Genomic DNA, 16,437 nt, shown 5'->3' with positions numbered 1-16,437 from the left:
TTATTTCTTCAGACCTTATTTTCAGCTACTATTCTATTAATCTTACTGCACATACCTTTTGTAATAAATCACCCCAGTTTCTTTTGAAAAGGTAAGCGTATAATGCAAAGAAGAAGATGGAAGGATATGAGAAAAGAAGGAAGGGAATAGGAAAGGGAGGAAGGAAGCAAAAAAAGAAGGAAGAATGAAAATAAGGGAAAGTGGAAGAAGGAAAAAATTTTTTTAAAGATTTTATTTATTTATTTATTTATTTATTCATGAGAGACACAGAGAGAGAAACAGAGAGACAGGCAGAGGGAGAAGCAGGCTCCATGCAGGGAGCCCAATGTGGGAGTCGATCCCGGGTCTCTAAGGATAACGTCCTGGGCCAAAGGCAGATGCTCAACTGCTGAGTCACCCAGGCATCCCTAAAGAAGAAAAAATTAAGGAAGGGGACAGAAGGTATATTGTTCCACTAGATTTTATCAATTTTATTAAAAATGGCCCTTGGTCTCATAGAATATACAGTATTATTTACAGGTTGAGGAATTGGAAATAGTTTTTCGAAGGGAAATAAAATGAACGAGAAGATTTTGGTTATTCATTTCACAGAGCAAAAGTTTTCTTCTGTTCTCAACTATTTCTGTTTCAGAATATTGAAGCTTCCCCACAAATAACAGGATCTAAGGATACTAGTCCGTTATCTGATATGTCATTTGCACTTAGAGAGGAGCCTTAGCAAGAATTTTCTGTGGCTGAGGTCGAAGAGGTTGCTGCCTGTGTTTCCTCTAGGATTTTGATGGATTCCTGTCTCACATTTAGGTCTTTCATTCATTTTGAATTTATTTTTTTGCGTACGGTGTAAGAGAGTAGTCCAGTTTCATTCTTCCGTATGTGGCTGTCTGCACTGCATGTTAATTAACTTGAATTTAGATAAATCTCTCCCTCCAAAAAAAAAAAAAAAACCCAAAACCAGGGTCTAAGGAAATGATAAAGGATGCTGGCTTATACATATGGATTGAGTAAAAAAGGTCTTTGAGTAAAAAAAAAAAAGTCTGTGCCAGACTTTTATAGACTAAATAGCTATATGTTGTAGAAAATTTATTGGTAGATGATCACAATTATGCCAAACATAAGGGATATTTTCTTAACCCTTTATATGTAGGATTACAGTCTCAACAATTTCCTACTACATAAATTTCTCTGGGGTTACAAAATACCCATTAGAATAAAAGTCAAAATAAAAAAGACAATGAGAATTCTCCCTGAGTTATGTCAATATAAATAAGTTACATTTCATATAAGAGAGTCCACTAAATATTTAGTGGGAGAAATCAGGAATGAATTTTTCAGAGAAAGCAATAAAACCAGGCTATGGTTGGTGAAAACCAAGCAGCAGATTTTTTTCCCCCTTTTAATGATGTCCTTCTTACAGAGGTTTCTTTAAAAAGTCTCTACTTTTGTTTTGATCTACTGGGCAAGAAAAGTTTTATTTTTTTAGAGAAGTTAAAATAGGCTGGTGTCAGAAAAAAAAAAGACTAAGGAGTCACCTGGGTTAAGTCAGGGATGGCCCTCAAGCAGGTTGTAGTAGAAAAAAAAAGTTTGATGTTTTGTTTCATTTCACTTTGTTTTGTTTTTAATACCTGATGAAATCAAAGTGCCAGACTTTAGAGATACTTTGTACAAGTTCTCTGTTTTCTACTGAAACAAGTACACAAAAGTTCTTGGGTTACTTTGGGACAACAAAACTACCCCACCAAAATCACCCAGGGCTCTGCAAAGACCTGAGATCTCTAGGCCCATACTAGCAAGGTCTGGGTCTGTGGAGCTACTTCTTGTCTATGATAATAAGTAAGGGATTTGTGGCTAGATAAGAGATAATTACAGAACTAACTCTTACTAACCTTTAATTGAAATTTAGTCTTTTTTGTTATACAAATGTAGGTGACTAACCATAACATTGATAGCAACACCTGTAACTGTTGGTGAATACATCTAAAAAATTATTTATGCTCACTTTTCATCTTATAGTAATCATTAGAACTGCCAACATATCTTATCCAGTACCTAAATAAAGAAATATATATTACTATGTCATATTTATAATATTTTGATAGTTATTTTTTTATTTAACAAGTTTTTTTTAGAGAGAGAACGTGTGAGCAGGGTGAGGAGGAGGGAGGGGCAGAGGGAGAGAGAATCTCAAGCAGGCTTCACGCCAACTGGGAGCCCCCTGCGAGGTTGATCTCATGACCCTGAGATGAAATAAAAAATTGGACACTTAATTCAACCACTCAGGTGCGCTTTGATAGTTATTTTTTTAGGAAGTTAATTTCCTTTGTAATTATATGTATTTTATTTTTTACACTTAAATATACAGTTCTAAGAAGAGGTTAGTAAATTTTAGTAGCCTGCCAAAAGTGTCCATGACACACAAAAGAAGCTTAAGAAAGCCTACCCTAGATTACAGTTCTCAAACTTTAGCATCAGAATTGCCAGAAGGGCTCTTCCAAGCACAGACTGCCAATCCTACTCTAGACTTGCCCATGCGTAGGTCTCTCAGGTGGAGCTCCAGAATTTGCATCTCTGTATGTGCATTCCAGGCTTGCAGATGCTACTAGTTTGGTTCTGAAAATCATATGTCAAAAACCACTGACCTAGACCACACTGAATCCAAATATCTGGGTAAAAGACCAGGTGATTCTAACTATAACCAGGTATGGGGGCTGCTGATCCAACTTTTGGATTACAAATCAGTGGTACACTTACTTTCACTCTCTTGGCCATAGCAGAGAGAATTTCCCAACCACTGTGCTTTTCATAGTCTGGTAAATAATAAACTTTACTAAATATGAATCTTAGAAAGTTCTAAAATTATTATGCTTTGCTATAATTATTTCTCCTTACCTATATTTAGTTAATTCACTGCTAATTTTAAAATTGGAAAAAACATCAGAGTTATAGTTTGTATATCAGGTAAGTGGTGAACTTTTTAACTTGGTAAAATACAATGTTTCCACCATCTTGCCCACACCTGCCTCTCACCCCATCCCACTCTAGGAAAATAGCTAAGAACACAATAAAAATTTCCTTTGGTGCTAAACCTGCAAATTAAAAATTAAAAATAACAGAAAATAGTATTTAATTATTTCTGTGTGAGGTTAGCAAATAAAAAATAAGTCATTTAAAGTAGAAGTTAGTAGTTACATTTTTTTTCTATTAATTCCCATATCTTATCTTTGTTGTTTTGTGTTAAGGCTTTTCCCACATGGTTGAAAATTTGGGGACAATGATGGGAAATATGGACAAAGACAAGAACACTTTTTGCCTACCAATTTTTAAAACTAGTATGAATCACAGGGTCTATTTTCAGTTTTCCAGGACCCATTTAAACTGTGGATACAAATTTGTGGTGGTGCCTATAGAGGCTATTAAACCATTAATGCTCTGTTTATTTGGAAGGCTTATAAATACAGCATTTTATCCCCCCATCCCCAGCAGTTTCCAAACACTTCCGAAATGGAAGAACTTGAAGTAATTCCATTTCTTATTTTGGATTTGAGAATGAGAGGCTCAACCTGAGGCTTCTGACATTTGAACAGAAGATACCTTGCATAAGACTGTTATAGGATTGATTGATTGATTTTAGAGATTTTATTTATTTGAGAGAGAAAGAGAGAGCACAGGAACAGGGGGAGGGGCAGAGGGAGAGGGAGAAGCAGCCGCTCTCACTGCCCGCCTAGCAGGGATCCTGGGGATACGGTGGGAGTGGGGGTATGGGGGTGGGGGTGTGGGGGGCACTCAATCCTGGAACTCTGGGATCATAACCTGAGCCAAAGGCAGACACTTAACCTAACAGACTGAGTGCCCCAGGCGCCCCGGGACTATTATAGGATTTAAAAATTAACAGCAACTCCTCATAAGCAGCCTAAGAGCGGTGTGTATAACCAAATCTATTTTTAAGACATTAGTATTTCCTAAATTCTGTGAAGCTTTACAGACCTGATGACTTCTAGTTTTTAATGGCTCAGCAAGGCAATTCAACCACATAGTTCATTTTTTGGATTAGTAACAAGGTAGTGTGCTTTCCTAGGAAATGTTTTAAAGATCACAACCCTAAGTTTCTTTAACATTTATTCTTGCATTGGTGTAAAATGTTTTCTTTCATACTTTGATCAGGGACATGAAAGTGTTATTTAAAGTACTTTTTTACTTATGCATGCTATAAATGGCAGGGAATGAAAATGTTTCATTTAAAAGAGGGAAGGCTGATGAAATCTGCCTCACATGATTTACTAGAATCTTGGGGGAATTGCATTTTGTACCCTATCTGCATAAATAATCTTGAGAGACTACAGTGCCTTTTTAATAAATTGACTCCTAAATTACTTTCCACTGTACCAAACACATCATTTTAAACTCACTAAGTTTTCTTTCGGTTACCATGCCCCAGTCTAGACACATTCTCATTAAGGCTATAACTTTCTTTCAATTACGAGAGCACTGTGGAGACTATTTAATAAGCGCAGGCCCAAAGATGAAAGTCTTTGCAGAGATTACCTGACTCATTTCTGAAGAAAGCAAGTGCCTGACCTTCATAAAAAATACTGTATCTAAGGCAGTGGGATGTACTATTTGCTTGATACACACTAAAAAAATCTAGTTCTTTGTCCCTGTCTCCTGCTGGAGGACTGTGATTCATGGAAAATGAGGTCAGTGAACTAGAGAGTAAAATCTGGCTGGGGGAAAACATGTAAATAGATGGTACACAGTTGTGTGGGATTGCCTGTCATCCACTTAGCTCAAGCTGTTTTCTAGAAAGCCTTCCTTGACATGCCCAAATTGAGTGGTTCTCTTCTAGCACCTTTTATTTATCACCTTGTTTTGTCATTATCTGTTTATGTGTCTGTCCCCACTATATTTAAAGCAAAAGCCATGTTTTACTCATCCATGGAACAGACACAATATCTTTGCTAATGTTTAAATTTTTGATCAGGAGTAATCAAAATAATACATTTATATTAGCAACTGTTAAGTAATAAAGAAATCTTTCCTTTGCAACACATTATGTCATGCAATTGTAGGAATCCCCAACATATTTAATTCAAATTTTAAAAACGTCTGTCAATGAAGATGTTGATACTTTGGTCTTTGTAAGTGATTCATTTTGACCCTCTATATCCTGCAGGAAACTATTTAGTTAAGATTCACAACCAGAATGAAAAGAACTCCTGTGTCTATAACCATATAATTATGCTTGGATAGATGGTGAATTGGAACACAAGCTCCTGTGCAGTGAAATCTCCATCATCCAGGATATTTGGATTCATTACTTGTGGAAACAAGGTCAAGTTACCAATCTCCTTAGCTTAACCTTTACTAAATTCTTGAGTCTGTAAAACAGTTCCTAAGAATTACTGACAAGTTCAGTAGTGAAAGCAAATGACTTCTTAGGGCCTCACCTGTATTGAACTAAAATTAACTCTGAAGTAGGAGTTTGGAATCAATGCCACTTGCCCAGTGGTTTCCTTGATGTGAGGATAAATAAACAACTGTCAGTTTCAGTGTTTTGTTGCCTCTTCATCAAAAAACATTATTCCCTCTACAACCTATCCTCCACTAAGCCTCCTTAGCTCTCTAAGTTTCCCACATTGAAAGATTTGTTAGAATACAAGCTATAATGTATTATAAAAACAACAATATATATAAAGTGCAGGAAGTCTCTGGTTAATGCATATAAACCAAATTGATGATTATTTACATAATGGATGATGAAACTCACATCCTCCCTTTGCTCTTTATAGAAATTTATCTTCCTAATGAGGTTGACATCACTTGAATGAGACTTAAAGCTGAGGAGTTCAGATTCTGAATGAACAGTATTTTAGGAAGTAAAGGAAGTTGAAAACTCTCAATTCAAATTGCAAGAAATTATGGGGCATTTCTGACACTCTGAATAGGGCCTCAAACATTTTCCTATTACCATAGGAATACTTCTATGTGGTGGTTAGGTCCTAGATCGGCATTAGTACACAATGTAACTCTCCCAGTCTACTAGAAATTAAACAGCTATTATAGGTTACACCAAGACCTAATTGCTACATTAATGTTATTTCTAGTGGAAAATATGTCTTGCGTTAAAAAATAAACATTTTGAAATAAATTTTGAAAATCTGTGTATAGCATGAAGACTGCATGATTATTAATCAGCTAGAAAGAAGGGCTCCTTATAAAGACAGCAATCAATTACCTTTGATTTTGATGAGCTAGGAACAGTTGAGATAATTGCCAAATGCTCATGATATATGTCGATGTGGACTTGAATTATTTTCCTTTTTCACTATATACAAAACTTTTAGAATGGATTAGAAAATCATTCCCCATCAGGACAGAAGGAAAATGATAATGATTTATGTTGAACAACTTTGGGCATTTAGATGGCTAGATATTTCTATATTTATATACATATATATATTTATTTGTAATGAATAATTTATTGCTTTAACAAATGTTTATTTAATACATGTATTTTGAGACAATGATAAGTCTAGATGGTAGCAATGCAGTATTGGATTAAATAAGCATAGTTCCTGTATTTATAGACTTTATAGTTTATTTTTTTATTTTTTTAGACTTTATAGTTTAAAATGACAAGACATACTAGTAAACAATATAGTGCTATAAGTGATAAAATAACCATGTGTGATCTAATATGATTAAATGTCCTAAATCATGAATACCAAAAGGATCAGAATGCTGAATTAGAATTGACTATACAACTTAAAAGAAGCAAATCATTATTACTATTCCCTTCTATTTTAAACCTTATTACTTTTGAGATTGATAGGAAGGTAAGAAATGAATATGGTGAACTAGTGTATTTGATATGATGTATTATGACAGACTGGAACTATAATAAATCTTAGGTGTGTCATTACTATGGAATTATCACTTGAATTATGCTTCTTCAAAAAGTCTTGAAATTTTGCATGTCTTTTCTCACAATAGTAACACTGCTACAGATTTTCTGAAGGAATTATTGTGAAAATGTTGCGAAGATATAGCAAAAGCATGTTCTCTAGGACCTTTGTGATTAGTTATACATATACTATAATATAGTATAACAAAGAATATTTCATTTTCTTTGATAATCTATAGAAAATATTTAATCGACATGAGAAATGCCCGTGTAAGTAGGCTAAAAAGCAATATAATATTATATTTTGTAAAATTTTGTATTATAGGATTTCCACCTTTTGAATATTTTGAATAAAGCTGCTTTGAACGTGGGTGTGCAAATATATCAGTTCATTGAGGTAAATATCCTGACATGCAATTGCCAGATCCTGTGGTAATTCTTTTCTTTTTTTTTTTTATCATATTTATATTTTTATAAATAAATATTTTTTATAAATATAACAGTGGTTGTTTTTGAGAATGACTTTAATCAAAATTTTTTATTGTCTTCCTTTTGCTCATGTGTATTTTCTAAATTCATAACTTCCTTAAATTTATATGTCTTAATAAACCCTATTTGATATCAATAAAAACATTTGAGAATCTCTTAAAACAGACCTGAGAAGAATTACTTACCCTAGTCCCAGCAGCTGACAGACATCATTTGAAATCTGGGCGGTCCAGTTGTCAGCACAAGCTACATGCCATCTGCTCAGGATTCTGAACTGCACCAAACCATTGTTGTTCCTTGTGCCGTTGAAAAGACGTACTAAAGAGATTAAATCATACACAAGGTCATTTTGACCTAAGCTGTTAAGAGTAAATGATGGGCTCTGAGGTGCCTGGATGGCTCAATTGCTTAAGCGTCTGACTCTTGATTTCAGCTCAAGTCATGATCTCAGGGTCCTGAGATCGAACCCTGCCAGGCTTTTGCTGGGGGTGGAGCCTGCTTAAGATTCTCTCTCTCTCTCCCCCTCTCTTTGTCCCTCCTCCCCTTGCTTTCGCTCCAAAAAAAAAAAAAAAAAAAGGGTAAACTACATGTGTAATGTTCTTAACATTTAGAGTTATGAGATTGATTGTAATTTTTCTTAAGAGTATGTTAGAAGGCCTAACTTGAAAAATACAAATTTGATAGACTTAACGTTGCTCCTTCATATAACTATAAAGATGGAAAAGGCAGAGACACAGAAGTTTATTGCATATCAATACAGCAAATAAATAGAAAATAAAGTTATTTGTGAGGATCATGTCTTATAAGCTTAGTCTCTAAAAGAAGGAAAATTCAAGTTCAGAAACAACTTTAAGCATTTTTTCCCCTTACTTCTTTCTCTAGAAACTATTTTCTTTGGCCTTCTTCTTTTGCTGCTTAGTTTCTGTCTTCTTCCCCACTACCTTACAAGCATTTTGGATACAGTATAAAGGCTGTGACTGGCTGAGTAGAGACTGGACCCAGTGAAGCTAGTTTATCAAACAGGTGAAACATCAGCAATGGTAGTTTTACCACAAACACTATACTGTAATTCTGTAGGTTAATGTTCTTGTTCACGTTTAAAATCAGGCAGACTCAAGTTGAAATACAGCTCTAGCATTCACTAGGTGTGTGATCTTTGGCAGCCACTTAACTTCTCCAAGCCTCAGGTTTATCATGGCCAAAAAGAACTAATTCTTATTATGTTAAGAGTGTTTTACAAGCGCTCAGCTACAGTGCATGGCATAATAAGTAGCATTAAGTATTTGCTTAGAAATAAAAGCAAGACATAGTAAAAGTAGTCATTGCTCATCATTTTATAGAGATCTGGAAGTGGGCTAGACTGAGGACTCGACAAAGCAGGAGTAGTAGGTACTGAAGAACCAGAAATGCAAAGAAGCAAGTCTAACATAGTCAGTTCTAAGTAAATATGAGGATGTATCCATATGCAGGCAATGGGCAAACTATCCTAGCTAATAGGGTGGTGCTAGAGGGCCTGGTGCAGGCCATTGTCTCTCTGTCTATGGTATTTTATGCTTTTTATGTGAATATGAGTTGTCCTACACTTAAAGTTACTAAATGCAGTCAAGCTTAAATAGACAAACAAACAAAAAACAGGGATCTGCTGGTCAACTTTTCTCCTAACCAGAATAACATTAGTAAGTGCTGAAATCACTGGGGGGATGATCATACCCCAAAGCACCAAGACATATATTGATAACCACATTCTGAATCTTTTACATTTGTAGAAGCCAAATGTAGAGGCTAACGTGATTAAAGTGTTTTCCTAAATAATGGAACATACCACAATGTGCTTCATCTGAGCCATCCTTACAGTGCGGAAGGCCATCGCAGAGATTCACCAATGGAACACACTCTCCATTCTTACACTGGAAATCGTCTTCCTTGCAGGGCTCTATTGAGAGAGAATATTTAATTATGGAGTGAAGAGGTGACAAATACATGATCCCATAGTATCCATCACATTCCTGCCTCTTTACACATTGACCTTTTACCACAGTGAGTGATTGAGGTAGATTTAATATGAAGTAAGATTACATACACTTTGTTCTCAGAATACCTCCACAATAATAGGGTCAAAGCCAGAGATATGGCTTGAGAAAAGTGTGCACAAAATCTTAGGCATCTTTTCAGAGAGCACAGAGCAGTTCCAAGAGATGGCCAAGAGGTTTAGGATACCCTCCTCCCTATCTCTGTTCGTCTCTTCAATAGACATCTCTACCCCAAATTAACATACAAGCAACAACCATTGGAATGTTACACAAGCATAGGAGGATCTATTGATTTTACCACACGATACATCCAAACCTATATCATATGGAAATGTGGAAGTGGCCTTTTGATAGGACCAAAGTTGGGCCAGGCTAGAAGCAGTGAGCTTGGTTATAGCCTGGGTCAGGTGGGGGAAAAGTAGTCACAAATAGATGGAAACTCTGCAATAGCAGTAATTTGTAAAGAACTTGAAGATGGAGCTCTAAACAAGTAAATCAGGTTGGAGTCAAGAGAATGTGACTGGCATATGAAAAAATAGAAGGAAAATGAAAAGGCTGGACAAAGAAGGAACTGAGTGAATCTGGAGGCAGTTGGTGGTTTCCAGAATTTGAGTCATGCAAAAATAGGCTTATTGGAAATATTCATTGTGTGAAGAAAGTGGCTGCTACTGTTTTCTGGAACTGTTTGATCTTACAGGGTTTTGCACAGGTAGAGAGGGGTTAGCTCCCTCAACATGGTTTTTAACTGTGTTTTGAGAGGGATAGCTACATGGCGGTATTAGGATCTCTATTGAGGGCCACATGGGATTTGGCCTCCCTGAGAAGAGAGATGGTATGGAGGGTATGGAGATTGGTATGGAGGGCTTAATATTTCTTCCCCCACATCGTGCACAGATGATCATAATGGGGAAGCAAAAGTACTTGATAAAAATAAAGAAGAGGGAAATTTGTATTTTGAAAGGTATTATGAACATTAATTATAAACTATTATACTGTTTTCAAAGAGATGCAATTCATGTTAAAGTGGTTTCAAAACTGAACTGTACTAATCTCCATATAGATTTTCTCAATTTATGATGACCAAATGTAATGGCACTTGAAAAGAATCATTCCTGTCGTTTTAAATCTAGGTCGTAGCCCCAAATCTGAGAGTATTGATAAATACTGTTACACTCTTAAAAAGAGGTACTAAATGTAGCCATACTACACTTACTAAAAAAATCGCAAAATTGGTCTAGCAACTATCAAGACCCATCACCTGTTTCTAGGTATGTGTGTATATATAAGGATTAGAATATATATCTTTCCTAAAAAAGACTGCATAATATATCCTCAAGGAACTGTTTTCAAGTGGGAGAAGGGAAAATGGTGCCATCCAGCACACCAAGGGAGGGAAGCTCCAAGACAATTCATACTGAGTTACCTTAAAGGAGGAAGGCCATCATATCACTACCCACCTGAAGGTTTTTTTACACTAAAGAATCACAAGACCTATTGCTTCTGTGGGATTCATGCAGGAGCTTTCAGATTTTTTTTTTTTAACTGATGTGTGCATGTGTGTGTGTGTGTGTGTGTAACTAAATTAAACACCTTTATTCTGTTATTCTATTCTAAATTTTATTCTATTCTATTTTATTCCGTTCTATAATATGAAATGCTGACCAAAACCAAATAAATTGATTTCATGATCAGATTTTTGAAAAATATCAGACTGAACTAAAGTATAATGAATAACTTCACAAGAAATAGTAACTCTAGGTTCTTAAAGTTTGTGGCCAGGTAGCTGTACAAATGAAGATTTATGTTCACTTCCTATGTAATGAATTCAAAGTCAGAAGTTAGGCTGGAGCTTCCCTTGAGGGTAGCTAGGGACTGGAGAGAGAGTGGCAGTGGAAACAGCCCGCATTTTCTCCATATGGGAAAAGTGAATGAGTTTCCTTTTGGCCAATGGGCACTGGGGAATATAATTGAGTGACAGCTGCCTGACAGGATGAGCATGCTCCAACACAAAGTGGACACCTGCAGAGGGAGAAGCAGAACCTGGTGGGCGGGGAGGGAATTGGGAACTGAGTAGGGCTACAGGAGATTGCTTAGGAAGAGTACTACTCTTGCCTACAGTGCAGTAGTCATGGGGAAGGAGAGCGGGAGAGGAATGCCCCAAAGAACCCACAGTTCTGTTCTACAAAAGAGCTAGTCTTTGGCCAGGAACCACCGTTAGCCAAAAGAACAAGTTTGCCTCTCCTTGAACACTGCAGGTATAGGAAGATGGAAGGGAAAGAATGTGGAACGTGAGTCAAAGGCAATATTTCTAGGGTCCTCTACCTTAAGTTGTTAGGCTAAGATTTGTACCAGAACTGGGAGATAAAAGAAAATTTGAACCAGATGATATTAAAATTTTGATGCTCAATTTGACAGTACATCTTAGTATCTAAAAGTGAATCTTAATTACCCAGTTAAGAACATTTAGACCTAAAATAACTGGAAGAGTGAGGTGGTCCACTTGAAATATCCAGGGGCCAAAAGGGAGATTTGAACTAAAGTAGGTGGAGAAAAAGAAAGCTTTTTCTGTTTGCGCTTTTATCGAGTCCATTCTTTAAATTGAAAATACACTTTAATAATTGAAATATCCATAGACCTTGTTTCTTCATCTTTACTTGCCTGCCTAAAGTGGGAAATCAGTAGTAACTGTTAAACATTAAGTGGATTAATTTATGTTAAATGATTAATAGGCCTCAAAGATCAGTACGAACCCTAGTAACAGAGCTGACACAATATAAAGTGATCTTCAAAAGTATGATTTCAAAGAAATATATATTTTAAATTGTGCAATTTATTGGCTAATGGAAACTCTATTGATTTGTAAACAGAAATTGATTCTATGAATTATAAAGATAAAATATGCTTATTTGTATTTGAATGTTGGCTAAAACATAAGCTCTGGAATCTTATGGCCTTGGTTTGGTCTGCAATTTAGCCATTTTCTTTATTTATTTATTTATTGATTTATTTATGTTTATTTTCAAACTTGAGCAAAGAAGTTACCCTCTCTGAGACTTAGTTTTTTTTTTTTTTTAATTTTATATGTATTCATGAGACACAGAGAGAGAGAGAGAGAGAGACATAGACAGAGACAGAGACACAGGCAGAGGGAAAAGCAGGCTCCGCGCAGGGAGCCTGACATCCCAGGTCTCCAGGATCAGGCCCTGGGCTGAAGGCGGCACTAAACCACCTGGGCTGCCCAGAGCTTTAGTTTCTTTACTGTCTCATAGGAGTAAATACTATGTCTTAGGTGAATTCAGAGAGTCAGCTGAAAAAAAGAAATGTATTTGGTAAACCAGTATGAGTATATTGAATGCTCAACAAATAATATTCTTAAGAGCAAAAAGAATAACACTTAGAAAGCACCTCTTTAGCTGATACTTAAGTTAGCATTCTTATTTCCAAGTGCCCTTTGTGCTACTTTCCCCTCCAGATTACCAACAAGAAATCATACTTAATCTTTTCCTTTGTGTATCTGAAAACAATAATTGGAGCTGTTTGTACTTTATCTTAAACTTTGAAAAAGTTTGCATTTTGTAACCCAAATCTAACTTACATTAATAAAAAAATATTTTAAAGAAGACATGGCTGGTCCAGTTGTTTCTATAAATCTTTACCCCAATGAGAGAAGTAGGTTACATATATCAACTATAATACTATTAGGGATGTTCTTGTAAATGTAATTATCAATTTGTTTCACAAACACATAGGTTTTAACCAGATTAGTGAGATGATAAATGGGTGAAGATAATTTCATATTCTACAGGCAAGCATTAATATTTTAACTGACTTTATATTTTATTTATCCACTATTAATTTTCCTTTAAAAAGAAAGAAGGCTTAAAACTAGGGATACATGTGTTTGTATTTGTATATTCTATTTTAAAATCTAAACTTTGATATACATTATATTTATTTAAAAAGCTGACAGCCTAATTATATATCCATGATTAAATATCTTAATAGAGAATGTTAGTCACCATGAGTTATTTTGAAATTATCTCATTATTTTGTTTTCATAGCTTGTTAAAATCATTATGTAAAGATGAGTTCTCAATGCCAATAATTTAATCATAAATAAGCATATTGATAAATTTACTCTTACTAGTGTCATCAGGCTATATTTATTTGTAAAAGCATATATTTGCTGAATGGAAATTTAAATTTCTAAATGAAAATATGAATACATGTATAAAGATCTGAAAATTGTAATTTATTTTTGTGCTCTATCCTGAAGATGTTGAAGTTATTATACCTTATGAATCTAGAAAAAAAGATTTAAAAAAATTTATTCATGATAGAGAGAGAGAGAGAGAGAGGCAGAGACACAGGAGGAGGGAGAAGCAGGCTCTCTGCCGGGAGCCCAACGTGGGACTCGATCCTGAGACTCCAGGATCGCGTCCTGGGCCAAAGGCAGGCGCCAAGCTGCTGAACCACCCAGGGATCCTCTGAATCTAGAAAAAAAATAATTTGCTTTTGTAAAATGGATGCATCAATGAAAAAACACTGAATGGGGCAAAATGGTCTATTGTTGCTGAACTGAGTAGAGATTATAAATTCTGAGGAAAGGTATGAATAAACTCTTTCAAAAATTTCCTTACATGCATGGACTGGATTCCAATTCTTTGCAACATATAGCAGTTTAGCTTCATTAAGAAGTCTTTAATCCAAAAGTCTAACTCTCTGTGGCCTCTGAAATCTTACTTCTGATCATTTTATGCCCATAATGAAAGAGGGAAAAAGAAATATTGCCAAGAATTGAATTTTCCCATCTTCTTTTTATGAAGTCTCCAGTAGCCCTGCCTCATTTAATCAACATATGCTTGGCTTTAAATGGAACTGAATTGATCTCTAAGGCACATGCCACACAATCTGGGGAGGGCTCTAAACCCCTAAATGTAATCAGCTGCCATTTCCACAGTTGCCTGATAAGCACTATTGAATTCCAAAATAAGACCCTGAGTATCAGAAAAGAGCAATGAGGGGACATTTATGGGAGACAGATCTTAATAAATCTATATTTCATATGTTCTAGTTTAATTTACAAGGAAATGCTAAAAATAGGATAAGGAAAGGAGATACAAAAATATGTTATACAATTGTTTTATATTTCAGTTGAATGCATTGGAAGGTGCCCTTGAAATACCTCAGAAGATAAATGAAGTACATAAATGCTGAAAATTTTTGATATCCCTTTTATACTTCTTTCTAAAATGATCCTCAAAGCAGGGCACCATATAAACAGATAAGTGTGCTCAATCTCTCTTTCCATTACCAGCTTGATTATCTTCCACTGCCGATTCCCTGTTTCTATAATTGCTTTTCAGTCTTTTGGTGTAAAAATCCCGCTGGGAGAAGATTGTGCTGATGATGACTCATTCACTCCATTTTCTACACCCAGCAGCATCTGTCCCATGTCCATGAAAGGTGGGAAACCACATTCCCAGAATATTCACCACACTGTGATGGTCATGGAAGTGTCCACTCTAGCTTCAGTCAGGAATTCTTTCTAAATGACTTATTTCTTGAATAACATAATCATAATTATTACAATCTAGCAAATGGATAAACAAACATGAACAATTCCTACACCAAAAACTTGGTATCATTGGATAGAAGCATTAGAAGTCATAGGTTGCGCTTTTTAGGCTTTTATCTTAAATAGAATTGTTGTGATATTTTTCAAAATCCTTGGTGTTCTATTTATCTAATAAAAATCTAATAAAAACCAGTAACTGTAATATTTTTGTGGAAGAGATTTGTTGCTGTATTCCTTTTTGTGATCTTTTCTTTCCACCTCTTTCCATTGTTCTCATTTAAGATTTAAGCTTTTTTTTAAAAAGACCAGCACTTCTCTAAAATTTTGTATCAAAATTTTGTATGGTTTCTTTTTTTGCAGATGGTGGAATGCCCAATAATTATTTCAATTGTTTAAATCTATGAAAAAAAAATCCATTTCTCTATTGGTTAGAGTTAAGATTTTATCTCATTAGTTCAGTTGGTTTTATAATTCATCTTCATTTCTTTAAAAATACACTTTTTTTCTTATTTACTTATTTATTTGTTTTCTTTCCATTTCTAAGAGTTTGGCTTTTTTAGATTCCACCTACATGATGTAATGTAGTATTTGTCTTCCTCCGATTTATTTCACTTAGCATAATGTCCTCAAGTTTTATCCATGTTGTCACAAATGACAAGATTTCCTTCTTTCTCATGGATGAATAGTATTGCACTGAATATAATACATCACATGACCTTTATCCATTTATCTGTAGATTGACACTGAGGTTGTTTCTTTATCTTGGCTATTGTAAATACACTGCAATGAACATAGAAGTACAGATATCTCTTTGAGATTCCGATTTCAGTTTTTTTGTGGATTTATACCCACAGGTGGGATTGCTGGATTATGTAAATAGTTCTAATTTTAATTTTTGTGGAATCTTCATAATGTTTTCCACAGTGGCTGTACCAGTTTGCATTCTCACAAATAGTCTACACGGGTTCCTTTTACCCCACATTCTCACCAACACTTGTTATTTATTACTTGTCTTTTCAAGAATAACCATTTTAACAGGTGTAAGTTGATATCTGATTGTGCCTTGGATTTGCATTGCCCCAATGATGGGTGATGTTGAACATCTTTTCACGTAGTTATTGGCCATTTCTATATAGTTTTTGGAAAAAAATTATTCAGTTCTTCTCTTTTTTCTTAATTCAGATTTTTAAACTAAGTTTTTAATTTTAATTCCTATAGTTAACATAGATTGTTGTTTCAGTTTCAGTTATACAATATAATGATTCAAAAAAAGTTCTTTCCATGACATCATTCTTGGAAAAAATTTGGGAGACCCAGAGTAGGTATTAGATATTTTCTTGGACTACTTTAAGATACTCTGAAGAATTATTCTTTTGCATTCAAATAATAGGTGACAGATGCCAAATAGGTGATATTGATGCCCATACATTCAATTCTGGAAA

General features: G+C 35.0%; 1 protein-coding gene across 2 annotated transcripts in view; it reads right to left on the bottom strand.

The window, feature by feature from the left end:
• TMPRSS15 (transmembrane serine protease 15) overlaps positions 1 to 16,437 on the bottom strand; it is a 117,307-nt gene that overhangs the window by 31,382 nt on the left and 69,488 nt on the right. For both annotated transcript variants that reach the window (XM_072740206.1, XM_025995698.2), the window contains 2 exons: positions 9,210 to 9,320; positions 7,573 to 7,705 (listed from right to left, as the gene is read on the bottom strand). In XM_072740206.1, coding sequence (XP_072596307.1) covers positions 7,573 to 7,705; positions 9,210 to 9,320 — 244 coding nt within the window. The remainder of the gene's footprint in view (positions 1 to 7,572; positions 7,706 to 9,209; positions 9,321 to 16,437) is intronic.

This window comes from Vulpes vulpes, chromosome 15 (assembly GCF_048418805.1).
Source record: "Vulpes vulpes isolate BD-2025 chromosome 15, VulVul3, whole genome shotgun sequence".
Lineage (NCBI taxonomy): Eukaryota > Metazoa > Chordata > Mammalia > Carnivora > Canidae > Vulpes > Vulpes vulpes.
This window is presented reverse-complemented; position numbering and strand designations above follow the sequence as displayed.